Source organism: Pezoporus flaviventris, unplaced genomic scaffold, assembly GCF_033815535.1.
Source record: "Pezoporus flaviventris isolate CSIRO_AGI_PZ_B2104156 unplaced genomic scaffold, CSIRO_AGI_Pfla_v1 ptg000007l, whole genome shotgun sequence".
NCBI classification, from domain to species: domain Eukaryota; kingdom Metazoa; phylum Chordata; class Aves; order Psittaciformes; family Psittacidae; genus Pezoporus; species Pezoporus flaviventris.
In genome coordinates, this window is record NW_026892555.1 from 63081247 (window position 1) to 63104113 (window position 22867).

At 38.3% G+C, this 22867-nt stretch overlaps 1 protein-coding gene across 3 annotated transcripts in view; it reads right to left on the reverse strand.

Annotated features, from left to right (window-relative positions):
- Positions 1–22867, reverse strand: part of GABBR2 (gamma-aminobutyric acid type B receptor subunit 2) — a 445208-nt gene that overhangs the window by 170380 nt on the left and 251961 nt on the right. For all 3 annotated transcript variants that reach the window (XM_061449004.1, XM_061449005.1, XM_061449006.1), the window contains one exon: positions 18178–18238. In XM_061449004.1, the coding sequence (XP_061304988.1) occupies positions 18178–18238 (61 nt within the window). The remainder of the gene's footprint in view (positions 1–18177; positions 18239–22867) is intronic.

The following is a 22867-nucleotide window of genomic DNA, read 5'->3' on the forward strand; positions in this document are numbered from 1 at the left end:
ATAATTGGGTACTTATTAATATTGGTTCATTTTTTTAGTATATACAATGATAGGCTGTGGAACAATTCCTCAAAAATTAAAATTAGCTATAGCTCCAGATGAATGTTTAAGCCATGTGCAAAATGAGGTCTCTTACGGTGTATGTCAGATTACAGGTTTGACTGCATGAGATGCTGCAAGTCCTGAATGTCTAATCAATTTAACATTTCAGAATCTACTCAGAACTTTGCTGGCTCAGAGTTTACAATGGTACGACTACAGTGCCTTCCTAAAGCACTGCGTAATTAAAGTATTTATATACACAGCAGTAATTCATCATACCACAAACTATTGCTGATTAAAACCAGTAAGCTGGTTTTAAAACCTTGTGCACTCATTACAATCAGCAGTATGGAAGGACTCCTAAAGGCTTGACCCACTTCCAAGGCAATTTGACCCAATTCAGTTTGATGCAGCTCCATTTATGTTTTATTTGTTGATTGAGTTTTATCCAACAGATCATCTATTGCTTTCCACAGAGCAACATAATTTATAGAATTGTCTGAGACGAAAAGGAGAAACACCTATTGCTTGGTTTTGTCTGCCCTTGCCCACTCCATCAGGATTAATTATCTGACATCACCTTTAGTAGAACAAAAGGCAGGCTAGCCTGTTCTGAAAAAAGAAATGTAGATGGGATAAATTTCCTGGCAGCTTGTTCTACTGCTTGACTATTACGTAGAGTTACCCAATGACTTGGCTAAAATTATTTCCTGATTTTGGCTGGGGTAGAGTTATTTTTCTTCCTAGGACTGGTGCAGTGCTGTGTTTCAGCTTTTGTCTGGGAATAACGCTGATAACACACAAATGTTTTAGTTGTTGCTCAGTAGTGCTTACCCTGAGCAAGGACTTCTCAGTCTCTCATGCTCTGCCAGGGAGGAGGGGAGCAAGGAGCTAGGAGGAAGCAGGGACAGGACACCTGACCCAAACTAGTCAAAGGGATATTCCGTACCACAGCACGTCATGCTCAGTATATAAACTGAGAGGATGCCAGCTGGGAAAGGCTAATCACTTCTCGGGGATGGGCTGGGTATCATTCAGTGGGTGATGAACAAGTTATTGTAAATCACTTGGTTTTTTGTTGTGGGTTTTATTTGTTTGCTTGCTTATTTTCGTTTTTTTCTCTCTGTCTCTTTGTTGTCTTCCTTTTCATTGCAATTATAAAATTATAATTATTATTATATTTCATTTTATTTCAATTATTAAACTGTTCTTATCCTAACCCACAGGTTTTACCTTCTTTCTGATTCTCCTCCCCATCTCACTGCAGGAGGAGTAAGGGGGTCGCTGTGTTGTCATAGAATCATAGAATAGTTAGAGTTGGAAAGCACCTTAAGATCATCAAGTTCCAACCCCGCCTGCCGTGGGCAGGGACACCTCACACTAAATCATATCACCCAAGGCCTCGTCCAACCTGGTCTTGAACATTGCCAGGGATGGAGCATTCACAACTTCGCTGGGCAACCCATTCCAGGGCCTCACCACCCTAACAGGAAAGAATTTCCTTCTTATATCCAATCTAAACTTCCCCTGTTTAAGTTTTAACCCGTTACCCCTTGTCCTATCACTACAGTCTCTAATGAAGAGTCCGGCCCCAGCATCCCTATAGGCCCCCATCAGATACTGGAAGGCTGCTGTGAGGTCTCCATGCAGCCTTCTCTTCTCCAGGCTGAACAGCCCCAACTTTCTCAGCCTGTCTTCATACGGGAGGTGCTCCAGTCCCCTGATCATCCTCGTGGCCCTCCTCTGGACTTGTTCGAACAGTTCCATGCCCTTTTTATGTTGAGGACACCAGAACTGCACACAATACTCCAAGTGAGGTCTCACGAGAGCAGAGTAAAGGGGCAGGATCACGTCCTTTGACCTGCTGGTCACGCTCCTTTTGATGCAAAAGGCTGAGATTAAACCACAACACAGTTAATCTAAATATTCCCTTTCATCTTCATCTAGACTCATAATTGTGGACTAGAGGCAAAAATCATATCCTTAAGAATGGCAGCTAAATTGTAGTATAGGAAGGGAAACCTACCAGGTGTACAAGCCAGGAAGCTTTCCTTCTGTTTTAGACTTTTATGAGGCACCCACATCTTTTTGTATAGGTAATCAGTGGCAATTTCATGACCAGCAATTCACAAATCTTAGATGAGGACAATTGCCAGCAAATCTTATCATCTAAGAAAAAGGGATACACAGGAGAATATTCTAGTGAAAGCACAAAGGAGTTTGACAATATTTCAATGACTGATTCTTACTGGCCCTCTACAAAGACTGGAAAATACACACATGATGGTGACAGAGGGAATACTGTATATGGTTTATGCTGAATCTGAAACAACAGTATATGTAAATCACTATTTTTAATACAAAATTTAACCAATTGAGAATTTTTCAGCATTTTTGCCAAAGGAAGAACTGAACCTAATTTTCAAGGTCTAATTTTCTAGCAGTCCTCTACTCTGGGACGGTATCAACAAGGAGGAATACAAAAGGATTGACATAGGGGAAATTCAGAGAACCCTGTAATTTGCCTTTCCTTTCTGTCCATATTGTGCAGCCTTCCTGTTTCTATATTAGTCAAGAAACTGTAAATGCTAAGTGGCAAACCGTTTGACTGAATTAGATGAGCATTATGAAACACTTCAACTCTGTGTTTCCATCTCCATCCTTAGCAATGTAAAACGTGGACAGAATTTCACTTTGTTAATGCAAAGTGACTAAAATCCACTTTATGACCTAATCTTTCACTTAGCTAAAATTGGGTCTGTCAGCATAGAGTATTCAAGTTTCTTTAACTGGACCTTGTATGAGCTTAACTCAGTTGCTTGTAACTTTTGAATTGCTAGAGATTATCAACATTAGTCTTCTTTATACTTAAGAAGAGAAGGGGAAAAAAAATACTTGTGAGATTTTACATTTGATCATGTAATTGCTGACTTTTGAATGCTTGGTTTATGTCATGCAAATGTCACATCTCTCTCCCTTACTCCCGTCTCCCCCTTTTTTGCTTGTTTTTAATAATAGTTGCAAAGCCAAGAAGATGAAATGAAAGCACGCAAATGGAGTATATCTAGTCTTAAGTAAAGCATTTCGTATTTCACCCTAAATTTATCCAAAATGATGAGAATACAAATGCCACCTGGAATGAATATTGCCTGAATGAGTGTAAGTTAAAGGCAGTCATGAAATTGATAATATTGTAATGATGGATACTGCTGAGCCACTTTTACACCTGTTCTTTTAGTGAGCTGGTGAAAGCACAAAGCAACAGGCACTGCTCAGGCTAGAAATCTCTTCTCTCACCATCCTTTGTATCCATAGCTTGTAGTTATCTGAAGTTCAGGAAAAGCACTGTGAAATCTGTCTTCAAACAAGCATCATTTTATTGCATGCCAAGAGTCCATCACTGGCAGCAGCTCTTGGGGTAAGTGCACCTTTCCATAGCCCATGCCTGGCTATGACAGAGCTGTTTGAGGGAAAGAGGCTGTACATAATTCTTGAGATCTGTCATGAAAGGGGTAGCATGCATTTCTGCTAGTATCTGCTGCCCAGCACATGGAGGTACAGATGCAGATTGTGAAGGCTCAAAGGTATTCTCCCATGGACATCTGCCTGTGGCCCTATAGCATACAAAGTCCTGCCAGGGGTGCTAGACGAATTGCTTTGCATAGGTGCATCTGTAGGCAGCAAAAAGAGCCTTTTCTTTCAACTTGTCTGCCCATGCGAGAGCAGCCAAGATTTTACAAGTGGCAGAGCCCCAGGCCAATTACTGCAAATAAATTGAAAGTGATGAATCATTTATGACAAACTTTTATTCCTTTTAGGATCACATGCTAAGAAAGTCTCAACATAAAGTTCCACAAGGCAGAGCCAGGAACTTTGCAATGCTCCTACATAGACTGTTTTTCTTTCTTAAATCAGTAAAAAAACAAGAAAACTATCAATATTATGGCAAGATCTTCTTCATTATCACAACAAATGTCTAAGGGGAGAAAAGCTTGGAAAAATGGTTACACACTCACATCTTCGATTACGATAATGAGGGAGACACATTTATCTGACTATTTCTTCTTACAAAACAGTTATGTTTCAGACTTGCTCTAGTTGGGGAGAATCCAGTTTGGGTAGCATTTTCAAAATCACGAGGTGATTCAGAAATATAAGTCTTATGACACAATTGTCTTTCCCCCATGTCCTGGGTTCAGCAGTAGCAGTCATTTTTCTCCATCTTGGTAGCTGGTGCAGTGCTGTGTTTTGACTTCCAGCCTGGGAACAGTGCTGGTGATACCGATGTTTTCGGTTGTTGCTAAGTGATGTTTACCCTGACCAAGGACTTTGTGAGGCTCATGCTCTGCCAGGGAGGAGGGGAAGCCGGGAGGAAGCAGAGACAGGACACCTGACCCAAACTGACCAAAGAGGTATTCCATACCACAGCACGTCATGCCCGGGGTGGGGGGTAACTGGGAGTTACCCAGAAGGACATGGGCTTCTGGGTGGGACTCGTTTCTTGGCGAGTGGTATTGTATTCTCTTCCCTTGTTATTTTATCATTGTTGTCATTGGTGGTAGCGGTGGTGATCTGTGTTGTACATTGGTTGCTGGACTGTTCTTGTCTCAACCCGTGGGAGTTGCACTCTTTCGATCCTCCTCCCCGTTCCTCCAGGAGCAGGGAAGGGGAGAGCCCCAGGTGGGGGGGGGCTCAATAGCTCTCAGCCCGGCACCACTCACTGGGAGTGAGTGAACAAGCTGTCTGGCTAGGGTTTAGACCATGACACCCCAACATCTTATTTTTTATATTTCTTAGATTTAGTCAGCTTCTTCCATACATATAGATAGATTATAGAGGGCTAAAAATGGAGCTTTGGTTAAAAAAAAATAAATTATTGAAGTACTAATCAATAACAGAAACAGAAGCACAAGTCCAAGCCAAGAGTAGGGATGTAATATTCCACTGGTCCATGGCATCAGGAGGGCACTCTATATCCCATAGACACATGTTTATGACTCGTGAGCCAAGAGTCCTTCCCAGAACTCATGCTTCTGTAAACACCACTAAAAAATTCCAAAGCCTGCCCACAGTCTGAGTTACGTGCACCACCGATTTTAGCTATCAGTACATCATAAGCTGGCCTAAAGCTGCCGGAGTCTTGGGAGGTTTTCAGTGATTAAAATAGGCCTACAGTGCTGACAAATGAACCTATAATGCACAGGCAATAACCTAGTAGTATTTGGCTGCAGGTTATCACTTAGATTGTCAGATGAATTTATCAACCCTGGATATGAGCAGTTAAAAAGCTTTTGATGATCTATAGCTTCCATATACAGCTGCAACCTTAAATCCAACTTAACATTTCCTGGGTGTGAAAATTCATGACTGATTTCTCAAAAATCTTGCTCTCTTCTCTGAATTCAACAAGCTCTTCACGGATTTACTGACCCTTGTGTTTCACACTTCGCAGCTTTTCAATAGTCTTTCTTTTTTGAGGAGGGAAGCACGGACTAAATATATGTGAACAACTTCCTCCTTTTTATCAGGCCCTCTGCCATTTACTAACACAATACAACGTTTGCCTGCTATCACATCAGACTGCCACAGCCATGCTCCAAATGTCACATTAGCAAAGTCAGGTTAAAATCACTTTGTGTTATAACGCTTTCCGCACTGACCTTTTGAAGGGGCAGAATGAGAGGAAGGCTTAGTTCCCCTTGCTCTGCACAGGGAGCCCCTCCTTATTTCCTGTCCTAAATGCCTCATATTCAAGCGCCTGCTGAAGTTGCTGGTTTCTATGAATATGCAACAACCCTGCAATCCACCAAACTTTCTATGGCTCCATCCTATAACCTATGAGGCACAAGAAGTTTTGTAAAAGAGTAAAACTGATTGCTCAAGGATTTGAGTCTCTGTATATGTTAGGCCCCTCATTCTTTACAATATGCAGGTTGAGGAGTACAGGAGTTTGCTTCCCCTGACGTACTGAGTTTTTCATTTTAACACAGTTTAGGGCAGAATTGGAAACTATTTGCCTCACCAGGCTTAAAAGTAATTCGACTTTTTAAAATGGGCAGAACAGGGAGCTACATCCAGCTCAGAAGTCTGGTATAGCAAAGATATGGACCTGTTGGAGAGAGTCCAGAAGAGGGCCACAAAAATGATCAGAGGGATGGAGCACCTGAGACAGATGTGGTTGCTCAGCCTGGAGAAGAGAAGGCTCCAGGAGACCTTATTGAGGCTTTTCAGTTCCTAAAAGGGACCTATAAGAAAGACAAGGGAAGACATTCAAGGCCAGGCTGTATGTGGTTCTGGGCAATCTGATCTAGTTGAAGATGTCCCTGTTCATAAGAGACTAGATGACCTCTGAAGGTACTTTCCAACCCAAACTATTAAATTATTTATTATGACAAAAAGAACATGAGCCGGCAGTGTGGGCTCGCAGCCCAGAAAGCCAACTGTATCCTGAGCTGCATCAAAAGGAGCGTGACCAGCAGGTCGAAGGAGATGATCCTGACCCTCTACTCTGCTCTTGTGAGACCTTACCTGGAGTATTGTGTGCAGTTCTGGTGTCCTCAACATAAAAAGGACATGGAACTGTTGGAACAAGTCCAGAGGAGGGCCACGAGGATGATCAGGGGACTGGAGCACCTCCCATATGAAGACAGGCTGAGAAAGTTGGGGCTGTTGAGCCTGGAGAAGAGAAGGCTGCTTGGAGACCTCATAGCAGCCTTCCAGTATCTGATGGCGGGCTATAGGATTGCTGGGGATGAACTCTTCATTACAGACTGTAGTGATAGGACAAGGGGTAACGGTTTAAAACTTAAAGAGAGGAAGTTTAGATTAGATATAAGAAGGAAATTCTTTCCTGTTAGGGTGGTGAGGCACTGGAATAGGTTGCCCAGGGAGGCTGTGAATGCTCCATCCCTGGCAGTGTTCAAGGCTGGGTTGGGCAGAGTCTTGGGTGACATGGTTTAGTGTGAGGTGTCCCTGCCCACGGCAGGTGGGGTTGGAACTTGATGATCTTAAGGTCCTTTCCAACCTAACTACTCTATGATTCTATTGTATAACAGGAAATCTCAGTACTAATTTGCGAGCTATAGCACACTTTTTGCAAGGACTCACCATGGCTTAATTATAGATGGGAATATGTTTCCCAGGGAAAAGCTACTCAAGCTGATCAGTTCAAAATCTGATGTGCAGCTATGCAGGAGGACTTTAGGGGATACCCTTTCAGTGAGGTATTGCTCTTTTCCTCCTCCTTCAAACTGGCCCTTCTTGGTAGCCCAAGACAATTTGCAGTGGCCCTGACACTGATAGGTAAGCTGTGCCAGAGCTTTCTGTGCCAAGTGGAGCTTCTGAGCCCCCCTAGTGAGACCAAGCAAGTCCCAAATCTGGAAAAAGTAAAGGAAATTGATTATTATACATATATGCTCCTACACAAGGGATTTACCAGCAAAGACTGTACAGAGTCTGTGAAGGTCAAACAAGGCCTGGATAGCTCTGAATTGTATATGCAGAAAGCAGCTCAAGAAGGAAAAATGTGCCCGTGGCATAGAGGTTAAAAAGAAAGGAGGGAGGATGATTGTGAGAAAACAGCAAGTTATCAAAGAGCTTTGTGTCATTAGGAATCACATAAAATGACAGTTTTGTGTACAAATGAAAGTTCCTTATTCTGGCTGACCCTGTTTCTTACACATACAGTATTAATTCAATGCATTTTTCATTCTGGCAGTAGCTTAAGCCAAATTACTGACAAATCATCTGTGGTGAAATCAATTCTTTACAGGTAGATGTACTAGATCAATCTAATAAAATAATTTACTTATGAAGAATTCATCCATCCCTTGTGCTCCATAATCATTTAAGAAAATAATTATACATGAACTGCAGTTGAAGATAACAAAACCTAAGATGAATGGAATTATAAGCAGACATTTTTCTCAACAGTCCACATTCATGTTCTCTCTTTGGTTTCAATTTTTGAACCAATGACTCAAGAGTAAGGAAAGTATGACTCAGTCCTTTTGTTCCAAGGGCAAGGGGAAATTAGGATCCATAGTGAGCTTTTTAAAGATGTTTTGCTAAAGTTCTAAACGTCTGGCCTTTTTTTTTGACTCCCAGTGTCTGCAAGAGGGAACTTTGAAAAATGAGTTTGCTGTCAGTCAGCTTATATGACTAACCCTTTGTGTATACTGCCACCATGAATGAAGAAATGCAAAGCTACTCTTTCCTGAACTGGCATCCGCACTTCATTTCTTTTGAATGCTTGTCAGCAAGTCAGCAAGATTCATTGAAAACAAACAGAGAAATGTATAAAACAGAGAAAAGTATAAGGAATTTAGTATAGTTACTTCAAATAGCATGTTTCAAGAGAGAACATGACACCTGTGCTGTTAGAGAGCATTACTTAAGGTCAGACATATAGAAACAAAAGTATTTTTTTTTTCTCCTCCTAAATCTATTAATTACATGTGATCATTTTCTATTACCATGCTTGCATAATCAGAATTCATTAATTTCTGTACTCAACTCCAGTGATCATGTACTGAAACAGATTGTTTTTACAGAAACTAAAATGTCAGCTTGGAGAACAGGATGCCAATACAATGACTGCATGATCAGGTATGATTTGAAATTAAATTAGCAATTGTAATGACAGAACAAAAAGAAACTATGATTAGGATGCAAAAAGCTGGACTAGGAAATTTGAAAAGCAAGTTAGTCTTTTTGTACATTTAATAAGGAACTACTCTCTGGATTAATCCAGTTCCTGTACCCTCAAAGGTTTAGTACCAATGACTGTATGAATTATGCAGCATACGATCCACAGCTGTCTTTGGTCACCTATACAGTGAACAAACCAATCTTCACTGTTTTTCAAAAAGTGCTCCTTCTTTATCTCCATTATCTATGACAGTTCTGCCTGTCACCTCTGTTTTCTCATAACACTGTGGTAATACTGCCTACAATCCCAGAAGTTGTTACCTAAAAGAAATTTTGTGTCAAATATTCTGTTATAAAATTCCATTGACTTGGAGATCTGTCAGGTGTTATAACCTTATCTCAGTACCTTCAGCCTACGACTACACAAATCTTTACATGCTGGCATGCCGTACTAATAAATAATATTCAATTTTTTTCAAATGCTGTAATGTCAAACAATAAATCTGCCTTTTTAGTGACCCAGATAAACTTTATTTTCTTCTTTTCCATTCATTAAGAATTAAAATTTTTCTATCTCGTGGGTTTGTATCTCTTGGGGAAATATTTGAACTACAGGTTAAGGACAATGTCACTGCAATAGACTGCCCTCTCTATCAATTACCTTAAATGAAATAATTTTCCCATCATATATACCAGAATCTGATGAGTTTCTCGTAATTCTTATGGGTCCTTTAATCCCCCTGTAGCTGTATTACAACTCCTTCCACAAAAAAGTACATCTCTCTGAGATGCTGAGAGGAGAGACTCACCAGAACACAGCTCTGTACAGAGCAGAAGGTTGGGGCAGCTCCACAGCCCTCAAGAGATACTCTGCCTCTCTTCAAAAGGTGAGGAGGACTGGGTGCTGAAAAGGCACCTGAACAAGTTAACTCTAGTAAAAGTAGGATTCTGAATACTGATTGCAAAAAGTTTGGTGTTTTTTAAATTGCAGTAAAAGTAGAAGAGCTCTGAAGGAGATAGCTGTCAGTTCTTTCAGGCCCTTTTCTGACACCATTTCTTTAGTGATTTCTGTTAACTTTCTGGAGCTGGATACTTCAAACTTTGTATAGGCTAATTATTGCAAATTTATTTTCTGTTGCATTTCAGCCTTTTTTCTTTGATACTACTTTTGAAACAGGCCTTTTTCTTGGTATTTAAGGCAACTCGTAGGACATCTTTGCACAAAATAGAGAGACCTTTATCAGTTCCTATGAAACACTGTGCCTCAGAGCATGCCAGATAAACTGAAGTGTAATCCTATGAAAACTACAGCTATTTCTATAATGTGTGCTCTTGTCCCAGTAATAATTGTTTGCACAGTCCAAACCACTTCTCAGTGGATGAGCTGCTCTATAAAACACAAGCATAGACACACAGCAATAAATAGGTCTCCCCTGTTCCTCACATGTGCCTTCCTCTCATGCCTGGGGGGAAATAATGAATCCAATACTTCCCAACGACTCTGTCACACTTACTGCAATTTTGGGTGGTGCAGAAGTACCCAGATAACCTTATATAGCTGGCTTGAATGCCAACATTTGCAAAGTTGTGGTCTCCCACACTTGTGCTCCCAAGGGAAAAGCTACCTACCAAAATGCTTATTTTGGTCCCAGGCAGATTTCCAGCTTACAGTGTGCTCCATGTTATTGTTGCCATACTGCTATTAGAGACAACAGACAGATAGACTGCTGATAGAGAAGGTAGTCTATTGCAATGACATTGTCCCTAACCCGTAGCTCAAATATTGCTGCAAGAGATACAAACCCATGAAATAGAACAACTGTAATTCCTAATGAATTGAAAAAAAAGAAAATTAAGTTTATCTAGGTCACTACAAAGACATTGATTTATTACTTGACATTACAGCAATTGCAAAAACTGAATATTATTTAGTAGTACAGCGTGCCAGCATGTAAAGGTTTTTGTAGTTGCTAGCAGCACCCCAGTTAGCCTGTTTAAAGACAGCTCAGGTAAAACAAAATAAGCTGCTGTGAGAACCAGCAGCTGCAGTATCAGCGTACCCTTTAGTATGTCCTGCCTGGCCTTGCAGTTTATATCCACACAATATGGCTTGCTCCAAATGAGACAACTCTATCAACTCCACACACAATCCCGTTAATCTTCCTTTATAAGCAATATCCTAAGACCACAGTTTCTCTCCATTTTCCAGTTGACAGTACACGTGAACAACTTGGGTACCTGAATCTCAATACATTATTCTGTGCTTATTTATAAGACAAAATAAGCAAACAAACCCCAGCTACTAGTAAACAATGCTAGTAGAACAGATTACAAAAGTAATAAATGGCTCAGGGGAAAACACTGCTGCTGGTACGTATGGAACAAAAAAAGAGAATTTGAACAGAAAATGTGTCTAAAATAATCTGACAATAAAAGGGGAAAACAGCTATAAAAGTTCATAAAAATACAATCTTCTTTATGTTTACATCTAATAGAGAACTGGTATAAAGGTACCTGAGATACTGATAATAAAATGTCGGGTGACTTTAGTGCTAGTAAGGTACAGAGTAACATATAAGAGAAAAAGAATATCAAGTATACATATATAGTGGATGGTTCTAATTAATTAGTAGCATCCAGGATGAGACCATGGACTTATCATGGCTTTTTCTTTAAAAATATCAGTACTGTGCTCACTGGTAGCCAAAGAAGTGAAGAGAGCATGAATGAGGTAGAAGAGAATATTCAGAAAGCAGTTAAAATAACACAGAAAGGTCACTCAGCAGTGTGAGGTATAGAAGTGGATATTTCAAAGCTTTGTGTGGCTCTCATTAAGTTCTTGCAAAAAGGGAATATGAGTATCAGGAGAGGTAGGGGATTGTTAGAATTACAAAGCAGCTTGTACATGATAAAGAAACTAAAAGGATGACAAGGACTCATATTTGTAAAAGAAAGCCATTGAAAGAGAGATCTGTAAATTGTGAATGATATGAAGAAAGTGAGTAAGACACAATTATTCATTGCTTCTCACATTACAAGGGTAGTTTATGCCCAATGAAATTGTGAGACAGCTAGTTTAAAAGAAACAGATGGGAGGGTTTTAATCATTACACGCATAATTATTTTGTGAAACTCATTGTCACTGGAAGTGTTGAAGGCCAAAAGTATAAATTAATTCATAAAAGATATGTCAAATTGATAGAGGATAAATACACATGTAACTGTTAGATCTGATGGTCCAAAGACACCCTCCAGCTCAGAAAGTCCTGAAAACACTCGCTTTGGGAACTCAGAACGTAAAATAGAGAAAAAGCAATTATATACTTGCCTGTTTTGATACAGATACCCACTACTTCCCTCAGTATCCACTATCTAGCAGATATTGAGCTGGACAGAGCTTGTTAGCTGACCCAATACTGCAATTCTTTATACGCTAGACGTACAAATAATTATGGTCAGATTCAAACAGGTTATCAGGTGTTACATCATTAGGCAATGAAGCACCAAAATCTCTGCACTCCAAATACCACAGCTTGGTACAGGCAAGAGATAGGTTTCACTTGTCTATTTGGGGTTCTCAGGAGGTAAATAGTGTCTTTTGATAGATTTCTTAATATCACGCAAATGCTTTAGCTGCAATTCTCATGTATTTCAACCATCTGTTTTCAAAGCAGCCTAGATCATCTGCTTTTCATAATGAGGAATGTTTTTTATCTTTATACATTTTCCTTATGTCAGCTTTGGACACAGTAGTTAGCTATGGCATTTTGGCACCGGGTAGTTCAAAATGATACTATTATTTATACATCCCAGTACAGATTTTTTCTTTTTTCTCCTGTTCTTTTTTATGCTTATTCATGTTCAGCCTATGACCCACTGTAACCTCCACTTCCTTTTATGCATAAATGTGACCTGGTGAATTGCTCCTCTCTTTGTACAGCAGTTTACTCCCAGCGTAGCACCAGACATTTCACCTAAATAAACAGCATTCCTTTTTTTTTCCCTGATTACTTCTTCAGCTTGTTAATATCTTTTTGAACCCCTGTCATCCTTGTCTAGTTTCCCTTATGTTTGCTGGCTCCCTCAGAGATCATTGTACATTTGATAATCACACATTCTAGTTCAGCTCCTTAATCAGAAATGACAATATTCAGTGACTCCAGATTTAAGGCATACCCTTTCAGGACGCTACTTGGTATAACTCTCTATATTAGGAAGCTATACTATTTTTTTTCCCTTTTTTTTTTTTTTTTTAATCAGTTTTATGGACACCTTATAGTTTCATATAGACTACGCTATCGCAAATTGCCCAAGAAATTCTCATTGCCAACTAAAAAGCGAAGTGGTAATCTACAGAGGTAAAGTTACTGAAATGCAATGCCCAAAATACTTGTTGAATCAGCTTGGTCTGCATGACAAGTTATAAAACAAGATAACACCAGTGGGTTTTTGCATACCACAATTCCAACTATCAGGATGAACTGTATTGAAACATCTGGTAGCATGCAGAAAACTATAATTTAGAGGAACTTCAATTTGGAGGGACTTATTGGAGTTCCCGCATAGTCACCACTAACCTCCCTGGAACAGAAAAAGCAGTTTTGGGGAGGTGTAGGCAGGTGTGTTCACATGTGTGGTGTGCTAAAAAACACTGTGGGTACTGTTTAACAGACTTAATTCAACAACGAATTGATCACAAAGTTGAAAAAAAAGGTCATTAAGATATGAAGGGCAACAATCTAAGTACATGACTCATGCAGATAAAATTGAATGGATATGGTACACCAAGAGGTCTACCCAACACACATTTTTGTGATTGCAGCCAAGCACTCCAGTTAGCATGTACCAGAAGTAAGCTTCCTGACTCCTTAATTAATTCCCTTTTTTGTGTGCAAAATGGTAGTCCTTAGTGACAGAGTGATCCTATCCAGAAGAATCCAGCTGCTCAGGATAAACAGCATGCAGTTTGTTTTACATCTTTATTGTTTATCACATAACACTAAGATCATTTACTATTCACTATTCAAATTCTGCTCACCCAAAAGAATTCTGTACTACTTTATATACTTTCCCCTTAAATTCATCTGTGGCTATTCAAAGGTACTTCTTAATCTCTGAAAAAAAAAATAATATTTACAAGGAGATTTGATTCTGATTTTGTAAGTATGCTGCAGAAGCGGAGAAATCTGAATCCACTGATTCTGAATATTTGACACCACCAATTCCAGGTATCTAACATGAAATATTTCAAATTTGAGTTTTCAGAGTTGTCACTAAATATTTTTTCTTTATTGGATTATATTCCTTCAACCTTATCAGAGACTAAATATCCATAAACTGATTTTGTTTGGTATATACTAGACAAACACTAAAATTAGAAAAACACGAAACAAAACAAAACTGAAAGGCAATTAGTCTCATTATTTATATGAATGCTTATGGAAGCAAGAACCTTCAGTAGTTAAGAGTCTGCTGGATTGTGTTTAGAATAGTAAAATGATGCTTTTCCAAAGTTGGACTGATGTCCCTGCAGAACAAGCTACTGTATATATAGGTGATTCTGCAATTGCTAATGTCTCCTTCACTGAAGCGGTTGTGGACAGCAGACAAGTCAGAACTAGATAGATGAACTGAGGCTCCAGGAAAGTAATTCTGGATTCTTATGTACATTGCTCTTGACTGTACAGTACTTAGTTATCTATTTCTGCAGATTAAATTCAGAGAAGAATTATCACTGGGTTTACTGCAGAAATTCAGTAATGCCTTTTCTAAGAAGATCTATGGTGTTACACTTGACAAGCCATGCTCTCAGTCTCGCTTGGCACCCAGATACACTTTCAACACTAACAAAAGTTGTATCATGTTACCTCTAAATGAGTTGAAACTATTAAATTATTCCCAGAAAGACACAGCAGATGACTACCCACTTTCTTCAGTTTTTCTCAGTATGCAGTACTACAGACATTTGTTCTTGTCTACAAGAAGCACGATTCATGCACATTTCAAAGGTGTTTGTTTACAATTCAGCTTTATTTTTCCCTTTTTAACTTGTTCTGCCACAGAAGTCTCAGGTTTTCTCTAATGCCTGACAGAAATAAGAATATGACTGAAAGCAAGGTGTCTTTAAAGCTCCTGTCAGATTCATCAGAAAAGGTCTACCAAAGAGAAACACTCTGAAGGACAGGTATGTATCTGTTCTTGCATCCTCCTGTACTACAGCAATATAATCTCAGTTTTATTCCTGCCCTTCCTGCTCCATGATATACACACAACAGTTGCCAGGACCCTCTTTCAGCTCTCACGAGCCAAAAGATTTTGGCCATCTACTCCAACTACATGTTTGACAGTGACAATAGCCCTTTAATTGCACCCATGGAAAAATTGCTATTCATTTGGAAGGATGCCAGCTTCAAACAGCACTTGGATGTTTGAGCTAGACGGACAGACTGCTTTTTATTTGCCAGTAAGGTAGGTGAAGAAAATGCTATTACATGTATTTTGTATCCTCTTCTGCATACTAAATCATTCCTGGGTGGTATTCATGAACCATAAAGCAGTAAGTACTTCGGCCACAGCTATCTCTGGCACCATCTGTTTGACCACTTGCAAAACTAACAAGCTGCATAGAAGCTGGAAAAGAGACATGACCGGCATGAGTCTGAGGAAAATGACATCTAGATTCAAAACTAACCAGCTATTCAAAATTTCATCACAGTGTGTCAGGCATACTGCGGTTACCCTCTGAACCCTCACAGGCTGGTCTTCCCTTGCTGCTGGCAGACATGGCTGGATGCTTTTTCCATAGCTAAAATGTTTGCAGATAGTCTCGTTAACACAAAAGTTTCCAGCAAAGAATGGAAAATGAAGCTCCTGAGTCTACTCTGATGATTTTCTACCCGGACAAATGAGGAAGGGTGGTTTTAGCCAAGAAATCCTACTTCAGATATATTTACCTGATTTATTTTTCTGCAATTAGTTATTTGTGGAAACTGTGCATTTTCATCCAAATTGTTAACAAAACTATAAAGCACCATAGATGAAGAAATGACTCTCAAGGTATAGCACACTAAAACTGATGATTCCTAACTATTATGTTGGGATAATAAGCTTCTTTGAATATATGCTGTACTCAATTACAATTAATATTGTAAAAGCATTTACAAGACATCTTGTAATGTAAAAAGACCATTTGGTATGGTCTTTTTTACCTCAAAATCAACATGATTGGTACTGTATTCTAAAAATAAGTGTAAAGAGTGATGTGTATCTCTGTCTCAAGCTTGATAGCACCTAGCAGCTCTAACTACAAAAGAAGAGCCCATTTACCATTTTAAGTGATGGACTTAATTAACTTCTTTCCATTATAAGGAACATCCCCAGTAGTCTGAAATTTATTAAAAGTTAATGAGAATGTTTTAGAAAGATTCCTAACCAATAAAAAACTATTTTGAACAAATTAATAATTTCTACAATTATGCCACAAGTATTGAATATAAAAGCCCTGTATAAAAAAGTATCAATGAAAGAACAGAGAAAACAATTGTTAATATTTAGAATAGAATTTGAAGGTAAAAAAAAAAAGTGATCACTTTCACCTGTGTTGTTATACTGCTCCTTATTTCAGGTTCTCATACATTTTTGTACATTTTTTTTCATTTCCAAAATTGGTAAGAAACCAAACAAAACTTAAGATCAGGCTTCAGATGTGTTGACAGACTATTGCTTGCATGAGAGGTAATCCAGCCCTTCTCCTGCATGTCTCCATAGGATGCCTCGGTTATTTTTTCCTGTAGGTTAATTGGAAACCTTTGGTTGATGATCAAAGTCTTGTGAATGTGCCTGAATTAGTTCTGAAATTTTGTAATTGCAAGGAATTAAAAAACGGGCAGCTGTCTCCTACGTTCTTATTGACCAAACAGTACTTCAACTGATGGTAAAACATTGGTGTTAAATAACAACTGATGTGAAACTGAAAGCATATAAAGAAACTCAGTCTGAATGGTTGGAAATAAAAATCTATACAAAATCAACTATCCTGTAGATTAGTTCAGAAGACACAGGTTGCACCTCCCCACATCACCCCCTTAATGCACAGAGGTAAGGTGCCAAACTTTCTCCTCATTCAGATCCTGTAGAGGGGTACACACGGCTGCCTTAGGCATAATGCACAATGGCTCCTTCAGACTTCTGAGGAAAAAACGCCTCTTGTAAAATCCCCTTACAATATTTTCTCATTATTCTTTTGTGTATCTGTAAACACTGCTACTACGAAAACAAGTGGGGAGGGGGAGAGGACAAGGAAGAAGAGGAAGAAATTGATATTTATCATTAATGTTGAGAAAGAATTTCTAAACTATATTATCATGAGATGATGTCTGCAAAGTTTTAGTGGGTAGAAATGCTTCAGGGAATATGAGTTAATAGCATCAGTTATAGTTGTGAAGGCAAGAGCAATCCTGAAGATGGCTTCAGTAATTTAGAATGGGTAAAAGATTCTCTCAAGTGCACTGTTGTTCATTAATAATAATGCACATATAGTAGACAATTCCTGCATAAAGGATGAGCCTTTGGTCAGCAGGATTATGTTTAAAGTGATCTGAAGACAAAGGGAGTGCAAGCTTCTTTCTCATGCATTGTCTGAAAAGGTTTGTCACCTTTCTCACTACGACTCTCATGAGACCATCCAAATGCAAGCATCTCCAGTTTTATCTCAGCTTCAGCTTAGGAACAAAAACATGAACTGCATTCTATGAACTGTAGACAAAACTATAACGTTTTCTCTGAATGACTATTTTTGCAGAAAACTCTCCCAAGCAAGCACCTCATCCCAGCTGCAAACAACCCTTGACAAATCCCTACAGCTGCATTTGTGGTCTCTGATGCTGAGACCATTCCCACAGGGGCAGCTTGGGCTGAGAGGATGCAGCAGGCTTGGCAGTTCACACTGTAGAGTGTGTTGCCTCCAAGAGATGGGGTCAGCAGCTTGTGTCCTCTGCACACTGAGGGACTGACTCCTGAAGCAATTTTTTAGCAAGCAGTTGTTGAATGTTGAGAACAAGTCTTCAGAGAGCATAAACACTAACTCAAAAGAGCTTAACAGCAAAAATCCTCTCTAAATTCCTCTTCAGATTCAGTTTCCCAAAATAACTGTATTAAGAAGTGGGTTCTTAGCTGATCAATAGAGTTTTTGCAACAGCTATTGGCTGATATAGATCAGTAGTTCCTATAAATGTATAGATTTTCTTCTAGAAAAATTCTTGGAAGTATCTGTGTACACCTCAGAGCACCCAAGGTTCAAAACACAGTATTTGAAACAGGTAACAAATATATCTGGGTACCTTGCTGCATCTTCCAAGCACTTCCTTTTCAAAATAATTGCACATATTTGAAACATCTTGAAACAAATGCAACTCACATGCAAGTTTGAAACTGCACACATAATAAATAAAATGTCATAATAATGAAAATAAACTGTTTGCATCCTACCTTGGAATTGCGTAAATTTGATGGTTCCCATCCTCTCTCCATTTCTGAAAACAACTTGACCCTAAATAAAATAAACAAATAACTTAAAAGTTTTATAAATGTCTCATAATATAGTTTAATTAACACTGCAATTATTTTCCATTCACTATTAAAATTTTTCAAGCAAGGTTTAAAGTTTGAAGATAGCAGACTTAATAATACATCCTTAAAGCTTTCTTCCACAGACTTCAAATGGCTTTAGAAAGCTGACTAGTGTTATCACTCTCTTTTCATGGATGGAAATGTAGGTACTATAAAGCCAGAAACTTACTGAATCAAAAAATGGTGAGAGATATGCAAACAATTGATTTTTACTCTGTGATTAGTTTTATCAAGGATATGTAAAAGCTATCAAGACCACACAAGAAAACCATTCTCCATTTCATTCATCACATGTTTTTTTCAAATGGCCCTATAACCTACTTTTATTGTTTCTTATATACTTACGCTGATTACAGATACCAGTGGCTCGGTTTTGTACTACACCAACACACACGACCTGCTATTCTCTTTACATGCAATGACTTTTTAAATGTAAACTACCCTTTGTTGTCTACACATTGTCACTCCTCAAAATAAAGGTCATGCAGCGCTGAAACCTCCTCACATATCCCTAGCACATTACTCCCATCTTCCATTCCCTCCTTCTGATTTAAAGTAAGAAAAGATCTTGCTAAATTTCTTCCTTACTTCAGCTATTTCATAATTGAGGATGAAAGAAAAGGTTTTTATTTGCTTATGCTAAGAAGGATATTTAATATTTTGAACCTGTAGTGGAGTCTTGAGTGCTGTCGATATAGATAGCTGTGTTAGTGCATCCCCAGTTTGCTTTATTATTATCCTCTCCATTAATCTTTGTTTTAGCAGACATAGGGGTAAGAGAAAACAAACAATAAGCATGTAATGCTACAATACATTTCTCTATGCAAGCCAGCCCCTTTGTGGACAGCCCCTTCTGGTCACTAAGAGGATGTACTGAAGGTGACCATTACTGAAGTCACCTCTCTGAAGGAACCCTACAATATAAGTGTAGTACAACACACTCACCCCACATTTCCTGTGAGGCAAAAAACACCATTTCCCTCTGATAAATAGAAGACACCCTTCAAAAAGTTTAAGCAACCTTGTGCTAAGCCTTAAAAGCCAAAAGCTCCAATCTGTGAGAAAAAGATAACAAGAGAAATGAACACTGGTAGTGGGAGAGACTGGCCATAACTGCAGAAGGACACAGGAGCTTCTACTGAAATCCAGTTGAGCTAAATCCCATTCAGTAGCTGATAACATAGCTCCAGGAGAAAAAGTAAAACCTCAGCAGTAAGTTTTATGTGTGCACCTTAGCAGCCTTCATCCAGATCTCCTTTAGCTTGGAGAAATAGTATTTTAATATCCCTTAATTTCTTTCAACATAATTTTAATGCATTTGGCTATTTGGTTTAAATAAAAAATGGAATAGTAGAAAATATTAAGGAAAAGACTAGTAAAGATGCTATACAAGTGTCATTGCAGATATATGCCTATGGCAAATCCAGTCAACCTTGCTAAATTCTTGGTTCTGTGACATGTGTGGGAGAATTCTGTAGCTAAATTTTTCATTTTGTGGAAAAATCATATTTTCATTTGATTTTGAATTTACTGCCTTTTCGTTTAGTTCTGCCTCATCTTAATTTTTTATTACAACTTAATAGGACTGTAAGTTGTAGTCTACTAGAGTGCTATTCTTAGATAAATGTACAGCAAGCAACACTGCTATCATATTTGATAACAGTAATCTATAATTGGTACCTGTTACTGGTAGTATAACATACCAGCCCACAAAACTTTCTAGATCCAAATGCAACTGGTCTGGAGTATTATCATTGCTTCTTGCAAAATCACTCACATTTTTATCATTCAGTAGTACAGATATATACCATATGCATAGTCCACTGACTAGAGAGAAATACATATAACCTTATTGACATGTTCTGAAACTACAGAGGAAACATAAATCAGGTCTGAATGCTTTAAATAAATGTAAAAATTTGAATTAAAAAATATAAACAAAGAGTCTAGATTTACAAATATTTGTTTTTATCAACTTCCCTTTGCTCTAAGATTTGTAGCTTGTACTGATCTACGCAGTAAATAAATGAAGAGATGATGGTAATGAAAGAGTTATGGAACAACTAATATGAAAATTTCCTTGTTATCTGCAAATTATTCAATCATAGTGTTATGCTTTCATTAAAGATTACCGGAAAATGCTACAAAGCCAAATGGGTTACAGGCATAACAATTTCTAAATACTATTTGATGAGGTCTGACAGTGTCCTGGGCATTGTTCACAAACTACAGAGTCTGTATGTTACACATGCAGATACTAACAGGAAATAAAATAACAATTGCGAGAAATTGAAATTGGCTATTTATTTCATGTTCTATCCAATGGATAAAACTACATTTTTTGTGGTTTGCAAAGGTAAAATGAACAAAAAACGTGTCAGCAAGGAGCCTCAGAGCAGGAATCCCTAATACAATCCATGATGGCGACAGTACGTATTTATTAGCCAGGCATCAAAATGCAACTGCAGCAGCAGTTGCCATTTGGTTCGTTGCTCTTTTCTAAAACATGCTGCTTTATAATAACATGTGACATGTAGGTACAGCATCTCAGGCACCTTAAACCTCTCATGACTCTAAAATTCCTGTGTGCTGGGTGAGGAAACATTCCTAGATTTTTACAGGGGCTTTAGGAAGCCATGGACATAGAGGTGCTGCCGTAGTATTTCGGTCTGCCAATATGGCAGAATGGAGAGCCTCTCATGAGTACTGAGAAACTGCATAAAGAGCGATACCTGCATTTCTTAATAGAAGAATAGGAAACAAATTAATGAGAGGCACTCATGTTCTATGCTTTCACCATTATTTTATGAAAAATAAGACAATTGCATTTGGAGGAAAAGGTGTTCTAAATATATAATAAAATAAACTTACAGCAATGATAGTAAGAAATAAGCCAACTAGTGTTCAAGAAACTTGTTTCCAGAAATTATGTACTGATTTATGGCATAAGCAATTAGTTATAATCTGATGATGTTCTATGGGTCACACCAAATCATTTCTTTGCCACCAAAGTAATATACTATAAGATTTAGCTAGAGAGATATCTTCTAGCCTTGAGATTCATAAATTACTGATTTTTTTCTTTATTTAAAGTAGCAGATGTTTGAATAGTAAATATTACTAATACACACATTAAGCTCTGAGGTTACAAAAGCCAATCTCAGTTCTATTACGTCCTTTATTTTTACCTCATCAGGTACCTCATACTCCAGCACGTGTACTGATACAGGCTGCAGCTTATGGTGTGACCCACCATAAAATCTAGATCTTATGAAATCCACATGAATATAACAGACAAAATCCTCTTTTACCTTCTACCATGTTTTGGTGCCATTGCGTAGGCTTATTTAGATACTTACTAGCAAAAGGATCAGTGATTGTATGGATAAGTAAGTTTTTAAAGAAAATAATAGAAGAAATGTAGATACTAACTTCTTCAGAACTTGAATGTCAGACTCAAACAATATTTCCCAGTCAAGTAATTATTTTACTTCAACAGATGTAAAATATAATCTCTGTCCTTAACAAGCATTTATATCAACTACACAAGTGAATTACTTGCACTTGATCAAACCACATATTTACTATACATTAAAATCAACAAAGCTTTCCTCTTCATTACACACATTACCTCCCAATGGAGACCAATAGAAACCACACTGGTACCTTAGTGTCTGTTTTATTTTCTACAATCTACCATGTACAGGGTTTTGGGTTCGGGTTTGGCTTTTTTCCTTTCTTCACCAGTTGCAAAAGTTATGCTAAATACCAATTCTATAACTGATCTGCCCAACCTTGAGTTGTGGACAAGAAATTTTGCACCAGCAGTTACCTTTGAAAAGTTGATGGAAAGGAAATCATGTGTAGTTTAGACTCCAATAGACAGGGATGTGAACAGAGCAGGGAAAAGAAGGGGAATGAGCTCAGTCTGGCACAGTGTGGTACCCACGGATGATGCTGATGGTATGTATGGTGACTGCTGCACAGAGCATCCCAATAACCTATATTTGGGATCCACTGCACCTGCATAAGTCATAATGCAGCCTTACCCAACTTAGTTGGCTTAGCCAATAGAAATACAGAAGTTTATGTTGTGGATTTCTAGGTTTTTGTTTGGGTTTGTTTTGGGGTTTGTTTTCTTTTCAGACACATCTCTCAGTCCAGCTGCTTTTCCTGTAATTGGCTTTTTTTTTTTTTTTTTTTAATTCCTTAAAAGCTGCAGTGCTTCAATGTCCTTTACAAACAATTAAAACCAGACCTTGAACAAACGTTTCAATGATGTTGGTCTCACAATTGCCACATGCAAGGACATCATCTCCCTGTTTATTATGCGTACTGTCTTCTTCTAGATACTCTGTTTTACAAGCCTAACATTGATTTTTATCCTACTCACATGCACTTTGTTGTACAGCATAACAGCATTTCATCTCATTACTAAAAATACAGCTTCTAACTTCTCTGGATGTACAATTTTCACCTTTTTCCTTCAGCTGATGTTCCTGAAGCCACCAATCCTTTATCTGTGGTCAGAATAAGAAGTCCACAACAA